The sequence below is a fragment of the Stegodyphus dumicola genome, chromosome 8 (assembly GCF_044657685.1).
Source record: "Stegodyphus dumicola isolate Sdum_Otavi_A_Nest chromosome 8, ASM4465768v1".
NCBI classification, from domain to species: domain Eukaryota; kingdom Metazoa; phylum Arthropoda; class Arachnida; order Araneae; family Eresidae; genus Stegodyphus; species Stegodyphus dumicola.
In genome coordinates this window covers 183827527-183844844 of record NC_140775.1, presented here as the reverse complement: position 1 = coordinate 183844844, position 17318 = coordinate 183827527, and the positions used below count along the sequence as shown (strand labels likewise).

At 33.7% G+C, this 17318-nt stretch overlaps 1 protein-coding gene across 1 annotated transcript in view; it reads left to right on the top strand.

Moving 5' to 3' along the window:
- The window catches only part of LOC118192118 (uncharacterized), a 97514-nt gene that overhangs the window by 40712 nt on the left and 39484 nt on the right, over nucleotides 1-17318 (top strand). The window contains exons 6-7 of the mRNA XM_035363022.2: nucleotides 6569-6773; nucleotides 10012-10101. Of these exons, the coding sequence (XP_035218913.1) occupies nucleotides 6569-6773; nucleotides 10012-10101 (295 nt within the window). The remainder of the gene's footprint in view (nucleotides 1-6568; nucleotides 6774-10011; nucleotides 10102-17318) is intronic.

The window sequence follows — 17318 nt, the reverse complement described above, 5'->3', positions numbered from 1 at the left end:
TAAACAGAAAAAGAGATTTTTTTGAAACAGAAATAATATGTATTATTACTGTGGAATGATTATTTTAACTTTGTGTCATAGAATTCTTCAATAAAAAAAGTGAAAACAAATGAACGTACTGATGTTGGGACTGACAATTAATCAGTATAGCAAATATGTAGCAAAAAATGATTCTGCAGTTTGAATACATCTCATAAATTATTTTTACATAGTATTATACTAGAGATGATAAAAGAAGCATATGCATTCATTAAATTATCTTTTTATATATTAAACAGTAATATGTTTTATGCAATATAATTAATACGTTTGTAAAAGAGCTTTTCATTAAACTAATTATGTATGTTAACTGTGATCAAGAACTGTTTCATATAATATTTCAAAGTTTAAGATATTTATGCATTTAACTTACTTTTCATGTGCATCAAAAGATACTGCAACATTTTCTTTAGATGGAAATATAAAGAGATAGAGGAAGCATTAATAAAATTAAACTTCTCTCCATCTTATATAATATATTGCAACTGAAATCTGAAAGAATTAAATTCATTATAACAGACTCAGATGCATTATACAGGTATATAATTGCTTTAAAATGTTGTTTTATAAAACACTGTATAGGAATTTCTACAATATAGCTAATTCTTGCTATTAAATGAAAAATATTTGATATTTTTGAATGAGAAATATTTTTTACCATCACTACTATATGTTATATGATCTGCTTATATGGTATTCTTCTTTAATAAATTTAGGCTCTAATTCAGTTTGTAATTATGAGAAATAAATAATAAAATATTTCACAAAAGTGATCGGCCACTTTATTTTCCAAAACATATGAATACTCCACTTAACAGGGTTTGTTAATTACAGTATCATTTTACATAATAGCATAGTCCTGACAATACGTTTTATGAGGGGGATATAGTTACAGCTTAAAAATATACATTTCAATGATAGGAAATAATGAAAGTTATTTTAAATTAGGGTCAACAGTCTTGAAATATATTCAAATCCAACAGTCCTTACAGGATATAGTTTAGCAAGTCCTAAGTCTGGATAACAGTTGATAATATCTGATATGAAATAAGTGATAACAATTTTTTCAGCATCAATTAAATAAGTATATGAACTTCTCAAAGATAAACTTGCTGATAAGGAAATCCTCCCAGAGGTGAAATTAACTTTGGGTAGTTTTAGAAATTATTTCACGCTGTCAAACAGATGAAAATTATGCATTAGAATGATATCATGCAAAGAAGCAATCAAATTCACCATATGGTACATTTCTTAGCCATATATATATGGCTGAGAAATGTACTAAGCTACTAAAGAAAAATTATGATGAGAAAATAATTAAGCTTTCAAACTGAATTTGATTATCAGTGGCAGAAAAATTTAGTGTGCAAAATAATTAAACATTTTTTAAAGGCAGTGATCACAGACTAGTATGAATATGTCACAGCACGCTTAATTTTCTGTAAATATTGTAAACATTCAAATCACTGAATATATATAGCAAGAAATGAAATATAAAATTTGCAAGCCGAATATTTCTTTACAACAACAAATGAAATTAGGAATGCAATATCAGTGAAGAAAAATTAGGCTACAAATAATCAGAAAATGAAGGCAAATTCATTAACACTACAAAAATGCCATGTACATTAGCACTACAAAATACATGACCAAAACAATTAAATGTATTTTTAATCAAGATGATCAAGCAAAAGAAACAGGTTTTCACTTTTTGGTGATGGAGTAACAAATGTTCCAGTAATTTTATACCATGATTCCTATGTTCAAAAGAGACAATATTTGTACTTAAATTAAGTATTTCTTATCTCAGAAAAATATGCAGTGTGAGGAAAAAAGTAAGCAAACATCTGGTTTGAAAATCATGTTGGATATTTCAAATTTGGGAAATTAAAATTTTTCTCTTTGTTTTTAGAGAAGGATAAGTCCGAGCACTTCTCTGAAACAATGTATTTAAAAGTGATGTAATGTTTTCTAGCATAGCGTAATTAATAAAAGCAAACATTTGACTCTTTTAACCCAAGAATCTCGGTTTTTGTTACTGGGCCAGGATTCAAGGGATCTCTAGAACCTAAAATTCTATTCAGTTGGTCATAAAATCTAAAAGTAATTTTACCATCGGCACCAGATGGTTTTAATTTGTCGCACTGAAGCCGATATTCGCATCTGAGCGCCGTAACTTTATTGTATATTTTTTTAGCGCCGTATCTGAGCGCCGTAATGTTTTTATGTGAATTGTGTTCCTGGAATACCCAGTATCAGATAATCTTTTTTGTATTTGTTTATAAATTTCAGTAACTGTTCCACCTAATTTTTTTTTTTTTTGGATGCTATGGCAGATTGATAACGCAATTGCTCTATCTCTATTTAACGCGATTGCCTCTCTCTCTCTCTATTTAACGTGATTGCTTTGCTGACAGTCCAGTGAGCAGTCAGTTGCATATCAGCCATGTTATATACAGTCAAAAGTCATTAATCCGGACTCGTCGGGACTTCGGCGATTCCGGATTATCGATTTTTCCGGATTATAGATCATCAGTTTAAATCTCGTAAGATGGCATGCAGAAATTCTAAAATTAAAAATATGAAACCATAATTTATGAAATAAAGAACAATTATGATCTAAAGGGTAACAAAATTTACAAAAAAAAAAAAAAAAGCTTAATATTTATTTGTTTACTTTATTAAACATTTCTATCAATGTAAGTTGTTTAAGTTGTTTCGTTTTATGTGATAATACTTTCTCTTTAATTCTATAAACAGACATAATTTCTTGTTCAGTTACAAATTTTCTGCTGTTCAAGTCCTATAATTGCGGTGTCAAGAATATCGACTAATTTGTCAATCGAAATTGTTTCATTTTCGGTAACGTCTGTGTCACTTTCTTCACTATCGGAAGCGATATTTTCTGGATCTAGAACCATACTACATATTTCGCTGTCCGCTAATTGATTGATGATTGGTGCATTGTCGTCGCAATAAAAAACTTCTCTTATATCATCTTCATTTATTACTGCTTCTCCACATTTCTTTACAAAATCCAATTTTGTAAAGAAATGTGGAGAAGCGGTAATAAATGATTCACCTTTAGTTTGTGATGTCCGAAAACCTTCAAATTCGCCGCTATCGTTTTCCTCCTCCTCACCATGAAATATGGTAGATGGCCATAAATTATGCCAAGCATTTTTTAACGTACTTGAAGACACATCCTCCCACGATCTTGCGATGCTCCACACGGCAGATTTTATGCTAAAAAATTTCAAAAATTCTTGAATAGTCTTGCCACTGTTCAAGAAATTTAACATAGATTTTAAAAATGCTGTTTTATATTTGCATTTCAGCGCGTGCACTATTCCCATATCCTTAGGCTGAATGATAGACGTACAATTTGGAGGGAAGAATAACATGGATACATTATCTTTCACTAAAACTTTAAGTGAAGTATGCACCGAACAGTTATCAACAATCAGAACTATTTTTGAGTCATCAGGTAAACCAACTGAATTCAAATGTCGCCGAGCCTCGGGTATAAAATGATTTTCAAACCAATCATTCATCAACACTTGTGTCATACATGCTCTTTTATTTGCGCGATATATAACAGGGAAAATCGTTACTCTTTTAAACGGTCAATGTCGTGCATGTTTTCCGATTACGAAAAGTTTGCACTTGTGCGTTCCTGCAGCATTTGCGCACGCTAAAATTGTTAGTCTCGCTTTGGAATCTTTGACACCAGTTGGAGCCTTTTCTGTAGAGGTTGCCAAGGTATTTCGCGGTACATATTGCCAGAAAAGACCAGTTTCATCAGCATTGTTAATTTGTTCTGCACATAATTGTTCACTAGTAATGAATTCGATGAATTCATCTGCAAATTGTTCAGCAGCTTCAGTATCAGCTGAAGATTTTTCACCAGAAATTTTTAATTGTCTTATACCATGGCGATTTTTAAATTTTGTTAACCGACATGTCGAATATGTGCACTCTCCGTTTAAGTTCATTTTTTCATGAAATATTTTGGCTTGAGCCATTACCATTGGACCCGTCAATGGCAAGCTCTCGCTGCGACGCTGTCTGACCCATTCAACCATCACTCTGTCATGATCGTCACTTTTAGCATAACGAACCCTTTTTCTGTTACTCATTGCAAGTGGGGTGTCGGAATCCACAAAAAAATCAAAAAGTTCCTTTTTCTTTTTGCTTACGTCATATACAGTTGACTTTCCAATGTTATATTCCTTGCATAACTTTGAGACAGGTATGCCTTTATCCAATTTTTGCAGCAATTCCACTTTTTGTTTGATGGACATGGAAACATACTTTCATTTTGTAGATCCTTTGGAAATTCCAGCATCGGAAATTCTATTTGACATAATCGAAAGTTCAAGTTTACTTTTATAAAATTGCTCTAACAGTCTGCAAAAAGTAATAAGCGGGATCCAATTTGAAAATTAAGAAACAACGCAGTCATTAACATTAACTGAAATAGATAATTAGATCATTTTAGCTTACACCGTCCGTTATACATTAAACGCGAAGGCGAAAATGTATTCTGCACCTGCACGCACGCGTATGCGCAGTCGTCCAGGTCTTACGTGCGTGCATAAAATGCCTGTGCGCATGTGCCAACGCAGCGCATGCGCAGAAAGTTTTTAGTTTTGAGGTCCAGATTATGGGTGTCCGAATTAACGACTCTTGACTGTAATAATTAACCACTTGCGCTATGACTAAACTTCATGATTGCGGTGCCGTGCACTACAATATAACAAGCGGTAAAGTGCCTCATTTACGCGGCTCCGTGTCTGCGAGTGCAATCCTGAGCTGTAACTCGAGAAATAAACAATCTCGTTGTTAGGCGACGTGTGCACTACGTTATTTTCATTTTTGTGATAAATGCCTATTGACGTGGTGTTCATGTCGCTCGCGGTTTGAGACAAAAGCATCTTGACGTGCGTGGCACGTCTTTTTAGCGCAAGTGGTTAATTAACTGCGCAATCGTACAATGGAAATGGGGAAATCTTCCTGTTTGTGCTGCTTCAGAGAGGTATCAAATTCTACCTCCAATTCCGAGAGGCAGTTGATGCTTGTCCGGCATGTGAATGGTGTTCGTTCGAAGATGTTGCAGTATTTTCTTTAGATGGAACTATAAAAGAGAAAAATGAAGCATGAATGAAATTAAATTTCTCAATGGTTTTCGCCATGGCTCTAATCTGCTCTTGTGAATGGGGCTTAAGGCTGATTTTCATAAAAGTGAATTGCTATGTTATTAATACTGTTATTGTTGATTATGTTTTGTAAAATGTACACACTTTGTACCAGCTAAATATTGTTGAACATATTTTGTAAAATATACAAACTTCAGAATTTTACATTTTACACAAGCTTTACATTTTTTTAAAATTTTGATTAAGATTGTTGTTTTGGACTATTAAACTAATGATTGATGAATGAAAATGGAAAATTATATAACAAAAATTAGCAATCCCTTAGTTTAAAGGCATGTTTGTTTACAAAAATAACTCTGGTTATTAAAAAGAAAAGATAAGCCTCATTAAGCTGACAAATAAATAGCAGTTTTAATTTTAGAAATCCTCTTCTAAAATGTTATAAAATCTGTATTGTGTTCAGTTGATAGAAAAATTTCCAGATTTCCATTTTGATACTTCATTCCTTTTCAGGGAAGTTCTTTAGCAGAATTTTAATTGACATTAATGGATGTAGATGTTTTAAAGCTATATGCTGGAGAATTTGAACTTTTTATTTGCTTATTTTTTGCCTTCAGTGCACTGGGACCAGTTCTATGCATTCTAAAAATGCCTTTATGTGTAATTATTGGGAGAGACTTTAGGGAAGGGAGGTGATCTACTATTTAGCATTATTTTCCTGCCATAAACTGTATTTGATTTAATTGAAGTTTAGTTAAGCAATATTTTAACTGTAGTAACATGTTTTTGGAAGCTCATTAAAATACCAATAGTTAGTAAAAATAGAACTATTTGATAAAAATGATTAAAAATACTGCTTTAAAAAAATTCTAACTTATGTATCAAACTTGATTCCCAGATAAATGTTTCATATCATTGTCTTTTTGACAGAAAATTAGAACATGTTGTGCTAATTAGTTTTAAATGATATTTTTTTTTCAAAATAATTGGTTATCGAGTTATCTATCCATGTAATTGTGCTGTAGAGTTGGAAATACATTGATCCCTCTTGTGACAACTCCTTCCCCCTTCTTAAGAAAACCACCTCTAGAAATAAGGAATATTTCTGGCAGTACGAGCAAGCATTAATATTGCCTTTCTAAAATGATCACCTCTGCAGGAAATCAGAATCATCTGGAACAGTGGATAGTTTTAGAACAGGTTTTGGAAGAGGGTTCATGATATTTCCATTTCTTCTTTTTTCATAAATATTCATTTATCTGTTTCAAGCTATTGAGTAGATGAAGAATTGTGCTAATTTCCATTTGCAAGAACTTTAACTATGTTGGATACAATCTGTTTGCATACAGTATTCGAAAAATATTTTTTAGGGATCAAACAAATAATGCAAAACAAAAGAACAAAAAGACTGAAAAAAATGATGAAAAATCATGGTCCATTGCTTGTCATACTTCAAGTGATTGGGAAGTACTGGTGAAAAAACTGGCTAGAAGCAAAAATTCTGCAGATAAAGAGCTGGCAAAAGAAATAAAGGAGACATATCTTCTTATGCTACCTGGAGTAGTTTCAGAAAAAGTATGTAAACATTTAAATGCAATTGCACAATGATTGTTTAATGTATAATCATATCAATATATCATTTTATTAAATATTTTGTTTCCTTTTTGGAGGGTGAAATTAGAAGTACTATTATTTAAAATTGTACTTGATTATTTATTGCATTGTTATTTTAAAACAGGAACTTCAAGTTTGTTTTCCACTACTTTATTTGATTCATAGCCATGGGAACAATAGCTGCAGGAAAATGTTGAGTACCTTGAAGCTTCATGAAGTGGCCAAATAAAGGCAGATTTGAACTACTACTTAAATGATGTGGAGAAAATAAATGCTGAATGGTGATGACAATACATGTTTTGATCGCAAACAGGGAGAAAGGGTGGCAGTGGCCTTGAAGTACCAATTTTAAAGCGACAGGCTGTGGTAACAGGGACATCATTCAATTCATAGATTTACTTTTAGCTTTAAAAAGGAGGAGGAGCTCTAGAAAAAATCTGGATCAGTTTAATAAACTAACATTCTCTTAATTTAGGTAAAAATAACACGCCGAGCAAACATTAATTTAGAAGCTAAATAATTTCAATGGTTTTACCGAACCATCATTCTCATCTGCCAAATAGCAAATGGCTTTTATACCATTTACTCTTTGGCAGCTGAGGATGATGGTTTGGTAAAACCATCGAAACTAGCCCTGTGAAAATTTGCAAATATAACGCTGATTTTTGTTGTTTTGCTTCTAAATTAATATTCCCTTTAATTGGGATGATATGCTGTTTAACCAAAAACCATCGAAACTAGTCCTGTGAAAATTTTATAAATTAACGCTGATTTTTGTTGTTTGACTTCTGAATTAGAAAATCTACATCAGGAAGAAAATGACATATAGTAACTTCAGAGGTTGGCAAAAGTATACAGTACAAAGTCCGTAATCTGGACTCATCGGGACTTCGGCGATTCCGGATTAGGGGTTTTTCCGGATTATAGATCATCAATTTAAATCTGGTAAGATGGCATGCAGAAATTATACAATTAAAAATATGAAACCATAATTTATGAAATAAAGAGCAATTATGATTTAAAGGGTATCAAAATTTACAAAAAAAAAAAAAGCTTAATATTTATTTGTTTACTTTATTAAACATTTCTATCAATGCAAGTTGTTTGCTTCATTTTTTGTGCTAATACTTTCTCTTTAAATCTATAAACAGACATAATTTCTTGTTCAGTTACAAAGTTCCACTGTTCAAGTTCTGTAATTGCTGTGTCTAGATTAACTTATCAATCGAATAATAATAATAAATACCGACTAACTTATAAATCAAAATTTTTTCGTTTTCAATAACCTCTCTGTTACTTTCTTCACTATCGGAAAGGTGAGGGTAAACGCTTTATGCGTATGCATAGCAGATGCGCGCATTAAACGCGCATGCGTAAGTTTGTGGCTTTGAGGTCCGGATAACATACGTCCGGATTACGGACTTTGTACTATATTAACATACAGTAACTATTTTTCGAGTAAAAAAGCAGTTAAGGCAATACATTTCATACTAGACAGTCCATTTTACAGTTTATAAATAAAAATCATAAAATTTTGATAAAAAAAACTTTTTAAATAATTGTAAAATATACATTTTGACAATTTTTTACAGCCCTAGTAAAATTTTCAGTATTTCAGCCCAAAAGTCTTTGTGTTTTAGCGTCTACATAATCATAATTCTTCAGGAAAGGTTTTCTAAAACATTTCTCAAATAATGACAAATAAAATCTTTTATATACTCTTTATTTATCTTGATTAATTGTAACAAATATAAAAAAGAATAAACACTAATTGTCATATTGATAAATTACATTTTAACATCATAAATATTGTAGTAGCTTACTGAAATTATGGTTTCGTTATTATTTTTCATTTCTAACTTCCTGATTTTACGCAAAACTGGAAGGTTGTGCAGTATTTATTCTTGAATAAATATTTCCATCAAGCTAGACATATCCTCTTTGGATGAATCGGTGTGTAACTGTATAAGTGGCCAAGGGCTGCTCATAACTGAGAGTAAGTCACCTTCAGGGAAATTCCTGTTCACCGAAATTTTGATAATCTGTGTTGTGTCTATCAATTTTATTTTCTGCATTTATAATCTGAAGAATGTGATTCTGTACTACACATGCAGATTCTTCTTTTTTTTTTTTTTTTTTTTTTTTACTTTCTTGTACAAAGGGAAAGAAGTATTATAATCTCGAAAAATTTTGGTTATCGTATTTCAGTAAAAATATTTGTTTTGGCTGCTCGTGAATCCATTTGAATGATGTTTTGGTGTGACATTTATACGTACGGACAGAATAAAGGACATTTTTTTTTCCTTCCAAAACGGATTCTAAAATGTATTCAAAAGAGATTTTTTTGTAACGTCTGTATACATGTACATATCTTGTGTAACTCATAAATGAATAGCCATAGAATGTTGAAATTTTATATATGGGACGTCTATAATATCTAGTTGTGCACCTCCCTTTCTTGTTGCAGTCTGCCACAACAAACAGTTTTTTTGTTCTTGTATATCAGTAAATTGTGCATTTTTACCTTTAAAAGTGATTGAATTTTGTTGCTCTTATGTCCTGGCTAATGTTTTTATGCCTTTTGTTAATCTGCATGCGATAGCTGTAGAGTTATCAACAGTTTAAAAGTTTAAGTGGCATTAAGCCTGAGGAGCCATTTGTTTACTTTTAAAACTCGTAGAAGAATAGTGAATTAAGTCATTTAGTGCATGAACTTTAGTGCCTTTTTACGCAGTGGAACAAAAAGTTAACTGAGTTTTGTGCATTGAAAAATCTGTCTTCCCGCTGGCCAAATTGCTTGTTTTTGTGTGGAAACTCTAATTTTAATTGTAAAAATTGTTTCTTTAGTTGTTTTAACTGTATTTGGTGTTTTATGTTTCTCTCAATTTATAGATATATATATAAAATAATTTTTTACTTTAGTAGTAATTAATAAATTAAAAATTCTGTAAATTTTTATGTATTTTCATTTTGTTAAATTTTTGTTTGGTTGTTCAACATACTAAATAAAAATGTCTTTTTATTGGTAAAGTTGTTTTACATTGTGTAGACATGGTAACTGTGGGAAACAGTTACAGCAATATCATCATTGCATAATTTACATACTATTAGTCATATTATGTCTTTAATTGAGTAAATGAATATTCTATATTTATTAGAGTAGAATGTTCAGAGTAAAACACATCTTGCTTTCTGTTAGGATCGTCTACTGAGGAAACGTTTCATTGAATTAGCTCCCAAGAGGACGTCGGCTAGAATTTCTAAAGTGCAAGCTCAAAAGAAATTAGAAGTATGTACTTATTGTTAATTACATAAATATTTAGCATTTATTTACAGTCCTGTTAAAAAAATAAGTAACAAAAGCAAAATGCAGAATAAAACAAAAAACTGTTAAATGGATATATGTAAAATTGATCTAAGAGGTTGGTGTGACATTACTAGACCACAAAGCAAACAGTTAAGCAGAGACATACAAAAGTACATGTATTATGATCATCATATCATGAAAGACTAATGGGTGAGAAGAATTGCCATAGAAACATCATGCTAATAATGGGTATGCTATTGTGTAGCTGAAATGCATGCTTGACAATGGCGAGGCAAGCTGTCTATTATGTTGTTGATCACTTGTTATGGCAGTAGTACCCATTCCTATAATAATACATATCAGAGCTTGTAGAGGATGCCTGGTAGCACACTGCAACTTGCTATCCGTAGAAGTCTCAAGTATGTCCCATATATGCTGTATATGTATGATTGTCTGGTGATCTAGCAGGCTGTGGCAGATGTGGAATACTTTCACTCTCCATACAACTCTGCACACCACTCGAGCTCTATGTGATCAGGTGTTATCATCCATAAATGTGTCTCTACCCATTGCAGCAGTAAAAGGACACACAAGAGGTTGTAGAATGTTGTTACAATATCAGACGACTGTGACAGAACACCAGGAATCACATTAAGGTCGGTGTGTCCATTCATTTTTATCCCAGCCCATATAAGTAAGCCTCTTCCTTCATAATAGTCACTTTCAATGATGTTTGGCATCCAATATTGTGTCTCTGGTTATTGCTATATCATTGCCCTTCAGTAATTATTCTGGATATTCGAAACTTGTCCATAAAGGGTAAGTAGCCCCACCACTCTAGTGTCCAACTGTGATGTTTACAGGTCCAATTTAACTGTGCTGTGACATGCAATGGAAACAAAGGAACACAAATCACAGGTTGTTGGGTGCCCAGACACCTTTATGCAGTCGAGGCAACACAATTTACTAGGTTATTCAGCATACTGCAACAGCAGAGAGATGCGATACCAGCTTTCGTGTTGTTAGCGATATACGACGTTTTCCAAATAGTAGCAAAAAGCGATTGTCTGCTGTTGCAGTCATCTTGTGGTGTCCAGATTCACATCTTTTACAGAGGTTTTGATCCCTTTGGTAACGATTCTGCAGTCTATTAATAATACTACGATGCACATTCAGCTCTCTCACAACTGATTGTTGTGCAACATCCCAGCAGCCCTCCAACGTGTGGTGTCGTCAGCTCATGCTCTCTGCTTAGGCTATTTTCAACTAAATGAAGCTATGTCTGCTTTTCAACTGACGCATATGTCCAGCATGCCCCTTTTTAAGACGTTGTGGTGTGCCTGTGGGATTGGGTTTTATGCTAATTTTGGTTCCCTGTTTGTATTAAGGGATCCAACCTCTGTCTTATATGTAAATTGTATGTTATTATTCCCCTCTTTACATTTGTATCTTTTCTTTTAGCTTTTGTTGCTTTTTTTTTTTTTTTTTTTTTTTTGGCACAAGTGTATTTGAATTATGGGAAGAATATGTATTTTAAAGAGTTGTGTTCAAAAGTCAAATACCTAAAATGAAGAGTGTTCCTAAGAATCTTTGAAAGTGACCAATATTTCTTGAAAGATGCTAAATGAATATCAATGCTGAACATACTGCTCTAAAGCAACTATGTCCACAGAAGATTAAATTTGGCTGCGGCAGTAGGTGGTTGTATTAGGGAGAGTTCTTTAAATATGTGTGCATGTTCACCTTATAAGGTATTTCTCCCACTTTCCTAGCATCCTTCTGGTGTAGTGGTTCTGCACGATGCCGGTATTCTAAAGGTCCGTGGTTCAATTCCCGGCGAAGGCATTTGCTATTTTTCATCTTTTCTGCCTAAAAAAAAAAACCTAATGACTCTACAAGTAGTGCCCGAACTAAAAAGGGTTGTGGATGATGATTCTCCGCACCCAGGATTTCCCCTAAAACCCTAGTCGCCCTTTAAAAAGGGGAGTATATAAGGTATTTCTCCCACTTTCCTAGTGTCCTTCGTGGTGTAGTGGTTCTGCATGCTGGGCCGGTGTTCCAGAGGTCCGTGGTTCGATTCCCGGTGAAGGCGGTTGCATATTTTTCATCTCGTCTGCCTCCAAATAAACCTAATGACTTTACAACCTTAACATGATTTTAAAAATCTCTTCCAATCAATACAGTGTAATAATGGATTCTCAGGTTACTATAATTTTAACAAACAACATTTAATGTGATGTTTCGCTTTGTTTAAATAGCTTTGCAAGTAAAGTCTCTCTGAAGACTTATAAACAAGAACTGTTTAATTTCTTTAATAATTTAATTTCTATAAGCAGCTTCAGAAAACTTGAGAAATAGAAGCTTTTTTGTATAAATCTGTAATGTTGCTGCTATGCATAACTTTGATTAATGTATGCTATTTTTGTTGCATAAATTTTCTTAGTGTATTTTATACAGCCCTGATAGCACTCAATTTAGTTTATTTTTTGCAGCCCTGAAATAGCATCTTTATATTATTGTTGAAAATATTTCAAGTACTTAAATAATATTTTAGCATTCATTTCGCTGAAATAATTAAGTATTATAATCATATGTATTAACCGTGCACTTAAGTGTATAAAAACCAGTTTCGCAAGATTGAACATCTTTGAATTCTTTTGAAGCATAGATAAATATTTCACTTATGTTTATTAGGTACTAGTAACTTCTTAGTAATTATGTGCAGGCAATCTAGTGAAATAAATGCACAGCTGTTTCGTGAATAGTTAAGCCTTTTCCTTTTAATTTCCTTGTACAAAGTTAAGGAAATAGTGTAATCACAAAAAAATTTGTTTAGCATTTTTCCATGGAAATATCCATTTTGACTGTTTCTGAATGTATTTGAACAGTTTTTGAAATAACGCTTGTACAGCCTGCAAAAAGGACTGGACAAAATAAAAAAATTTTTTTCCCAAAGCAGATTGCAAAATAAATTGAAAAGGGATTTACCCCCCCTTTGAAATCTGTACGTATGTATGTATCTCAATTAACTAAAAATGATTAGCCATCGAAAATTGAAATTTTATGTATGATACTTCTGTAACATCTAGTTATGCACCTCCCTTTTTATTGCAATTGGCAGCACCAAACATATATATATTGTTACGTTTTTTCGACTCCAGTTGTTACGTTATTTTCTTCCTTCACATTCGTACGGGGTTCGTGTGGATTTGGAGTGAATAACGAAGACAACACTTGATGGAATATCGAAACTCACTTTATTTAGCCAATATTAATCAGGACAGCTCCAAAGTCACTTTTTACAGTCGTCGAAGATCTACTATAAACACACTGGAACAATCCACGACACAGCATTCAGGCTATCACGTTGAAGATAACTTCACTGCAAAGCACCAGAGTACAGTTCCTGGCTCTGCTTGGTCATTCTCTGAACTCCACGTACTCTCGACTACACACAGAGCACAGCTCCCGACTCTTTTGTTCAGTTGTTGCCGGAGCTCAACACATTCTGTCGACAATGCACTAACCGCGATACACTAAGAGACTCTTTCGATACCCTCGGCATTCGCTGGCTGGCTGTCAATTCGATCATCTCCGCACGGACTAACTAGATGAGACACACACACACTGATTGCGGACCGCAAGGTGTATACAGCTTTTGGCTTGTGTTCGAGAATATAATGGGCTAAACCGGTAAGAATTCGTTCCAGAAGGTTCTCCATCCGTTCATGGCATATTGCCAATTTTGACACCAAATGCCGCCAAAAGGACAATTTCTCGCCAAATGTGGCAACCCTGTCTTGCCGTTTTATGGCAAACTCAAAATTGCTTTGCGGGGAAGCTATCTTACCGCGCCTGAACATTTCGTAACATTGTCCCTTCCCAAGTACTGCACATCGCGGGCAGTACAACCCTTGTTCAGAAGCCAAATTCGATACAATCAAAACATTTTATTGCATAACTAAAGAAGAAAATATTTGCACTAAGTACAAGTTATGTACACAAGTTAAGCACATCACAATTAAAAAAAAAACAAATATTTACAATATGTTCAAGTTATATACACAAATTAAACACATCACAATTTTAAATTATACAAATTAAAGTTCAGAATGAATTTCAGTCTGTCTTTTCATTAAGTTATGCCTGGGTCAAATACGTTTCCACTGCAGTTCTCAGACACATTTCTGTTTTCCATATCAGTCTGAAGATTCATTCCTTTCAGACTTTTCATCCAGTGGGAAATCTAAAACAATTCGTTCACTACTCTGTAGATCATTCGCAGCATGCGTATAGTTCACCTCGGTATTTTTAGCAGATGGTACATCTAATTTACTTCTATTTCCTGAAAGACAGTTCTGCTGTTTGCACCAGAATCACGAAAAGAATCTGATCCTTTACTAGCAGAAGTACCCAGGTTTAGAATCAAGTCCTGGTCTGCACAATCTGCACTATGAGATGCACATATAGTTTGCGAAGTGGGTGAATTTTCTTGCAATACTGGAGCACTCTGCGTAAGCTGTACATCAGCTTTTTCCACTTGAGCGTCACATGAATTTTCAGATGGTTCAACACTTGCTAACTGTGACTTTGTAACTTTCTATGATCTTGACAGTCACATTTTAACTTTCTTCTATCTCTCCTTCATACACATGAGAATCAAAAACTTCTTTCCTGTCTTTCATTTCTTCCATCTTTTCAATCTTTGTCTTTAATCTTGTTAGATATTTCATCCTTTATTTCTGGATCTTTCTCAGACAGTTCATTAGCTACTTCCTTCATTTCTTCATTCTTTGATTCTTCAACTGCCACTTCTCTCATTTCCACATCGTCTTTTATGCCTCCAATATCTTCTGTAAACTCTACTTTCACGTATTGGAGTTGATCTTGCACCTTTGACATTTATTTCTTCTCGCCGGACTTTCTTCTCTTCCATTCCGGCTTTGATCTCATCTGTCATCTCTTATGTCCAGCTATTATCTCATCATATCCGGCTTCCATCTTTTCTTGTAATTCAGCAAAGGCAGTCACAAGCTGTGTTACTAGTTTTTCCGTTACTCTTGTCACTGGCATTCGCCCTCAAATCCCACTTCTGACACCAATTGTTACATTCTTTTCCTGACACCAGTTGTTACGTTATTTTCTTCCTTCACGTTTGTAAAGGGTTTATGTGGATTTGGAGTGAGTAACGACGACAATACTTGATGGAATATCGAAACACACTTTATTTAGCCAATATTAATCAGGACAGCTCCAAAGTAACTTTTTACAGTCGTCGAAGATCTACTATAAACGTGCTGGAACAATTAGCGGCACAGCCTTTGGGCCTATCATGATGAAGATAGCTTCACTGCAGAGCACCAGAGTACAGCTCCCGACTCTGCTCGGTCGTTCTCAGAACTCTACATACTCTCAAGACTCTCCACACTACAACTCGTGATGCACTCGACGACACACAGAGCACAGCTCCCGACTCTTTGGTTCAGTTATTCCCGAAGCTCAACACACTGTCTCGACGATGCACTAAAAGCAATACAATAAGAGACTCTTTTGATGTACTCGACGACCACTCGGCACTCATCGGTCGGCTGTCAACGTGATCGTTTCTGCACGGACTAAGTAGATGAGACACACTATCTTGCACTCTAGAGCAGGCATACACATACTGACTGCGAACCCACAAGGTTTATATAGCTTTCGGCTTGTGTTCGAGAACATTCTGGGCTAAACTGGTAAGAATTCGTTTCAGAATGTTCTCCATCCGTCCATGGCATATTGCCAATTTTGACCCCAAATGTCACCAAATGGATGATTTATTGCCAAATGTGGCAACCCTGTCTTCCCTTGCCATTTTATGGCCACCCTAAAACTGCTTTGCGGGGAAGCTATCTTACCGTGCTTGGACATTTTGTAACAATATATATATAATATGTATGTTTGTCACTGTAGATACAGCCGGTAATACCCGAGTAGTTATAGAAAGCCGTCCGGGTGCCCTGTCCTGCTGTCACCTGTAGATACAGCCACTCCCTTACCCAGCCTTTATTTTTGCAGTCGTTGGTCATGTATGTACAGTTGCAAAATATTTTAAATGACAAAAATTAATTTGGCGATGTCAAATTAAAAAAAAAAAAAAAAAAAAAAAAAATTGAACAAATAACAAAATCTAACTTATAACGTGGTTTCAAGGTTCCTATACTTATATTTGGGAAAGTTTTATACTCATTATGAAGAAATAAAATTATTAAAGGTTTGACTCACATAAGTAGAATTGGCTGGGATATTTAATTTCAAAATTTCCGATTTTTGATGTCATTTTCAGCTGAGTTCGGTTATTTATTAATGAGAAAATACATTTAAGTGAATACAATTTGAGAAAATACATTTAAGTGAAGTGCAGCAAAAAAATGTGTATAATTTAGTAAGCCATATGAGGAAGTCAGTGTGATGTCAACAACATATTTTTAAGTGCAAAATTTTAAATTTGGCATTCATTTTTAAAATAGTGGTATATGGTATAGCAGATGTTTTATCTGTCATTTGAGGCATTTTGAATTCATTTTAAATTTAAGATTCTATGTTCATTTTCTTTAAATTCTGGGAATTTCTGCACAAGCTAATAGGCTTGTTGTGTAACTGTTTAGCGTACAATTGTTTCAGATGTTAAACGTCTACCAGAAGCTGAACTATTAAGTTGCTGAAAACTGGTAGTTTGGTCCAGTGTTCAAATCTCAGTGAATAGTGGCTACATTGGCGGTTTTGACATTTTCGTCATGTGTAACTTGTATACCAGCCAGTTTCCTTAGAAAGTCTGCCATGAAGGCATCCCTTCCCATAGTTGTTCTTCGATTGCTATGCCATAATAAAATAAATCAATAAATCGAACCATATGTTAAACTGAAATCTACATATTTAGATCCAGAGCAGGCTTTCAATCTTTTTGTCTGATTTCTTAATCTCTAGTAAATTTCCAATTATTTTTTTGAATTGTATCTTTCTCACATTCAGTTTTAGAAAAGTTTTTTTATTACTGAGTGTGGAGGAAGAAATGGAAGCATTAAATGAATTTTGAAGATTAATTCTTAAAAAAAAAAAAAAAAATTGAGACAGCGACATCGTCTAAAGTTATATGAATTGCACTTTTTTTTAATGATTTTCCAGAGTAATTTTTACTTGATCTGGTTTTTTGTTTTTCATTT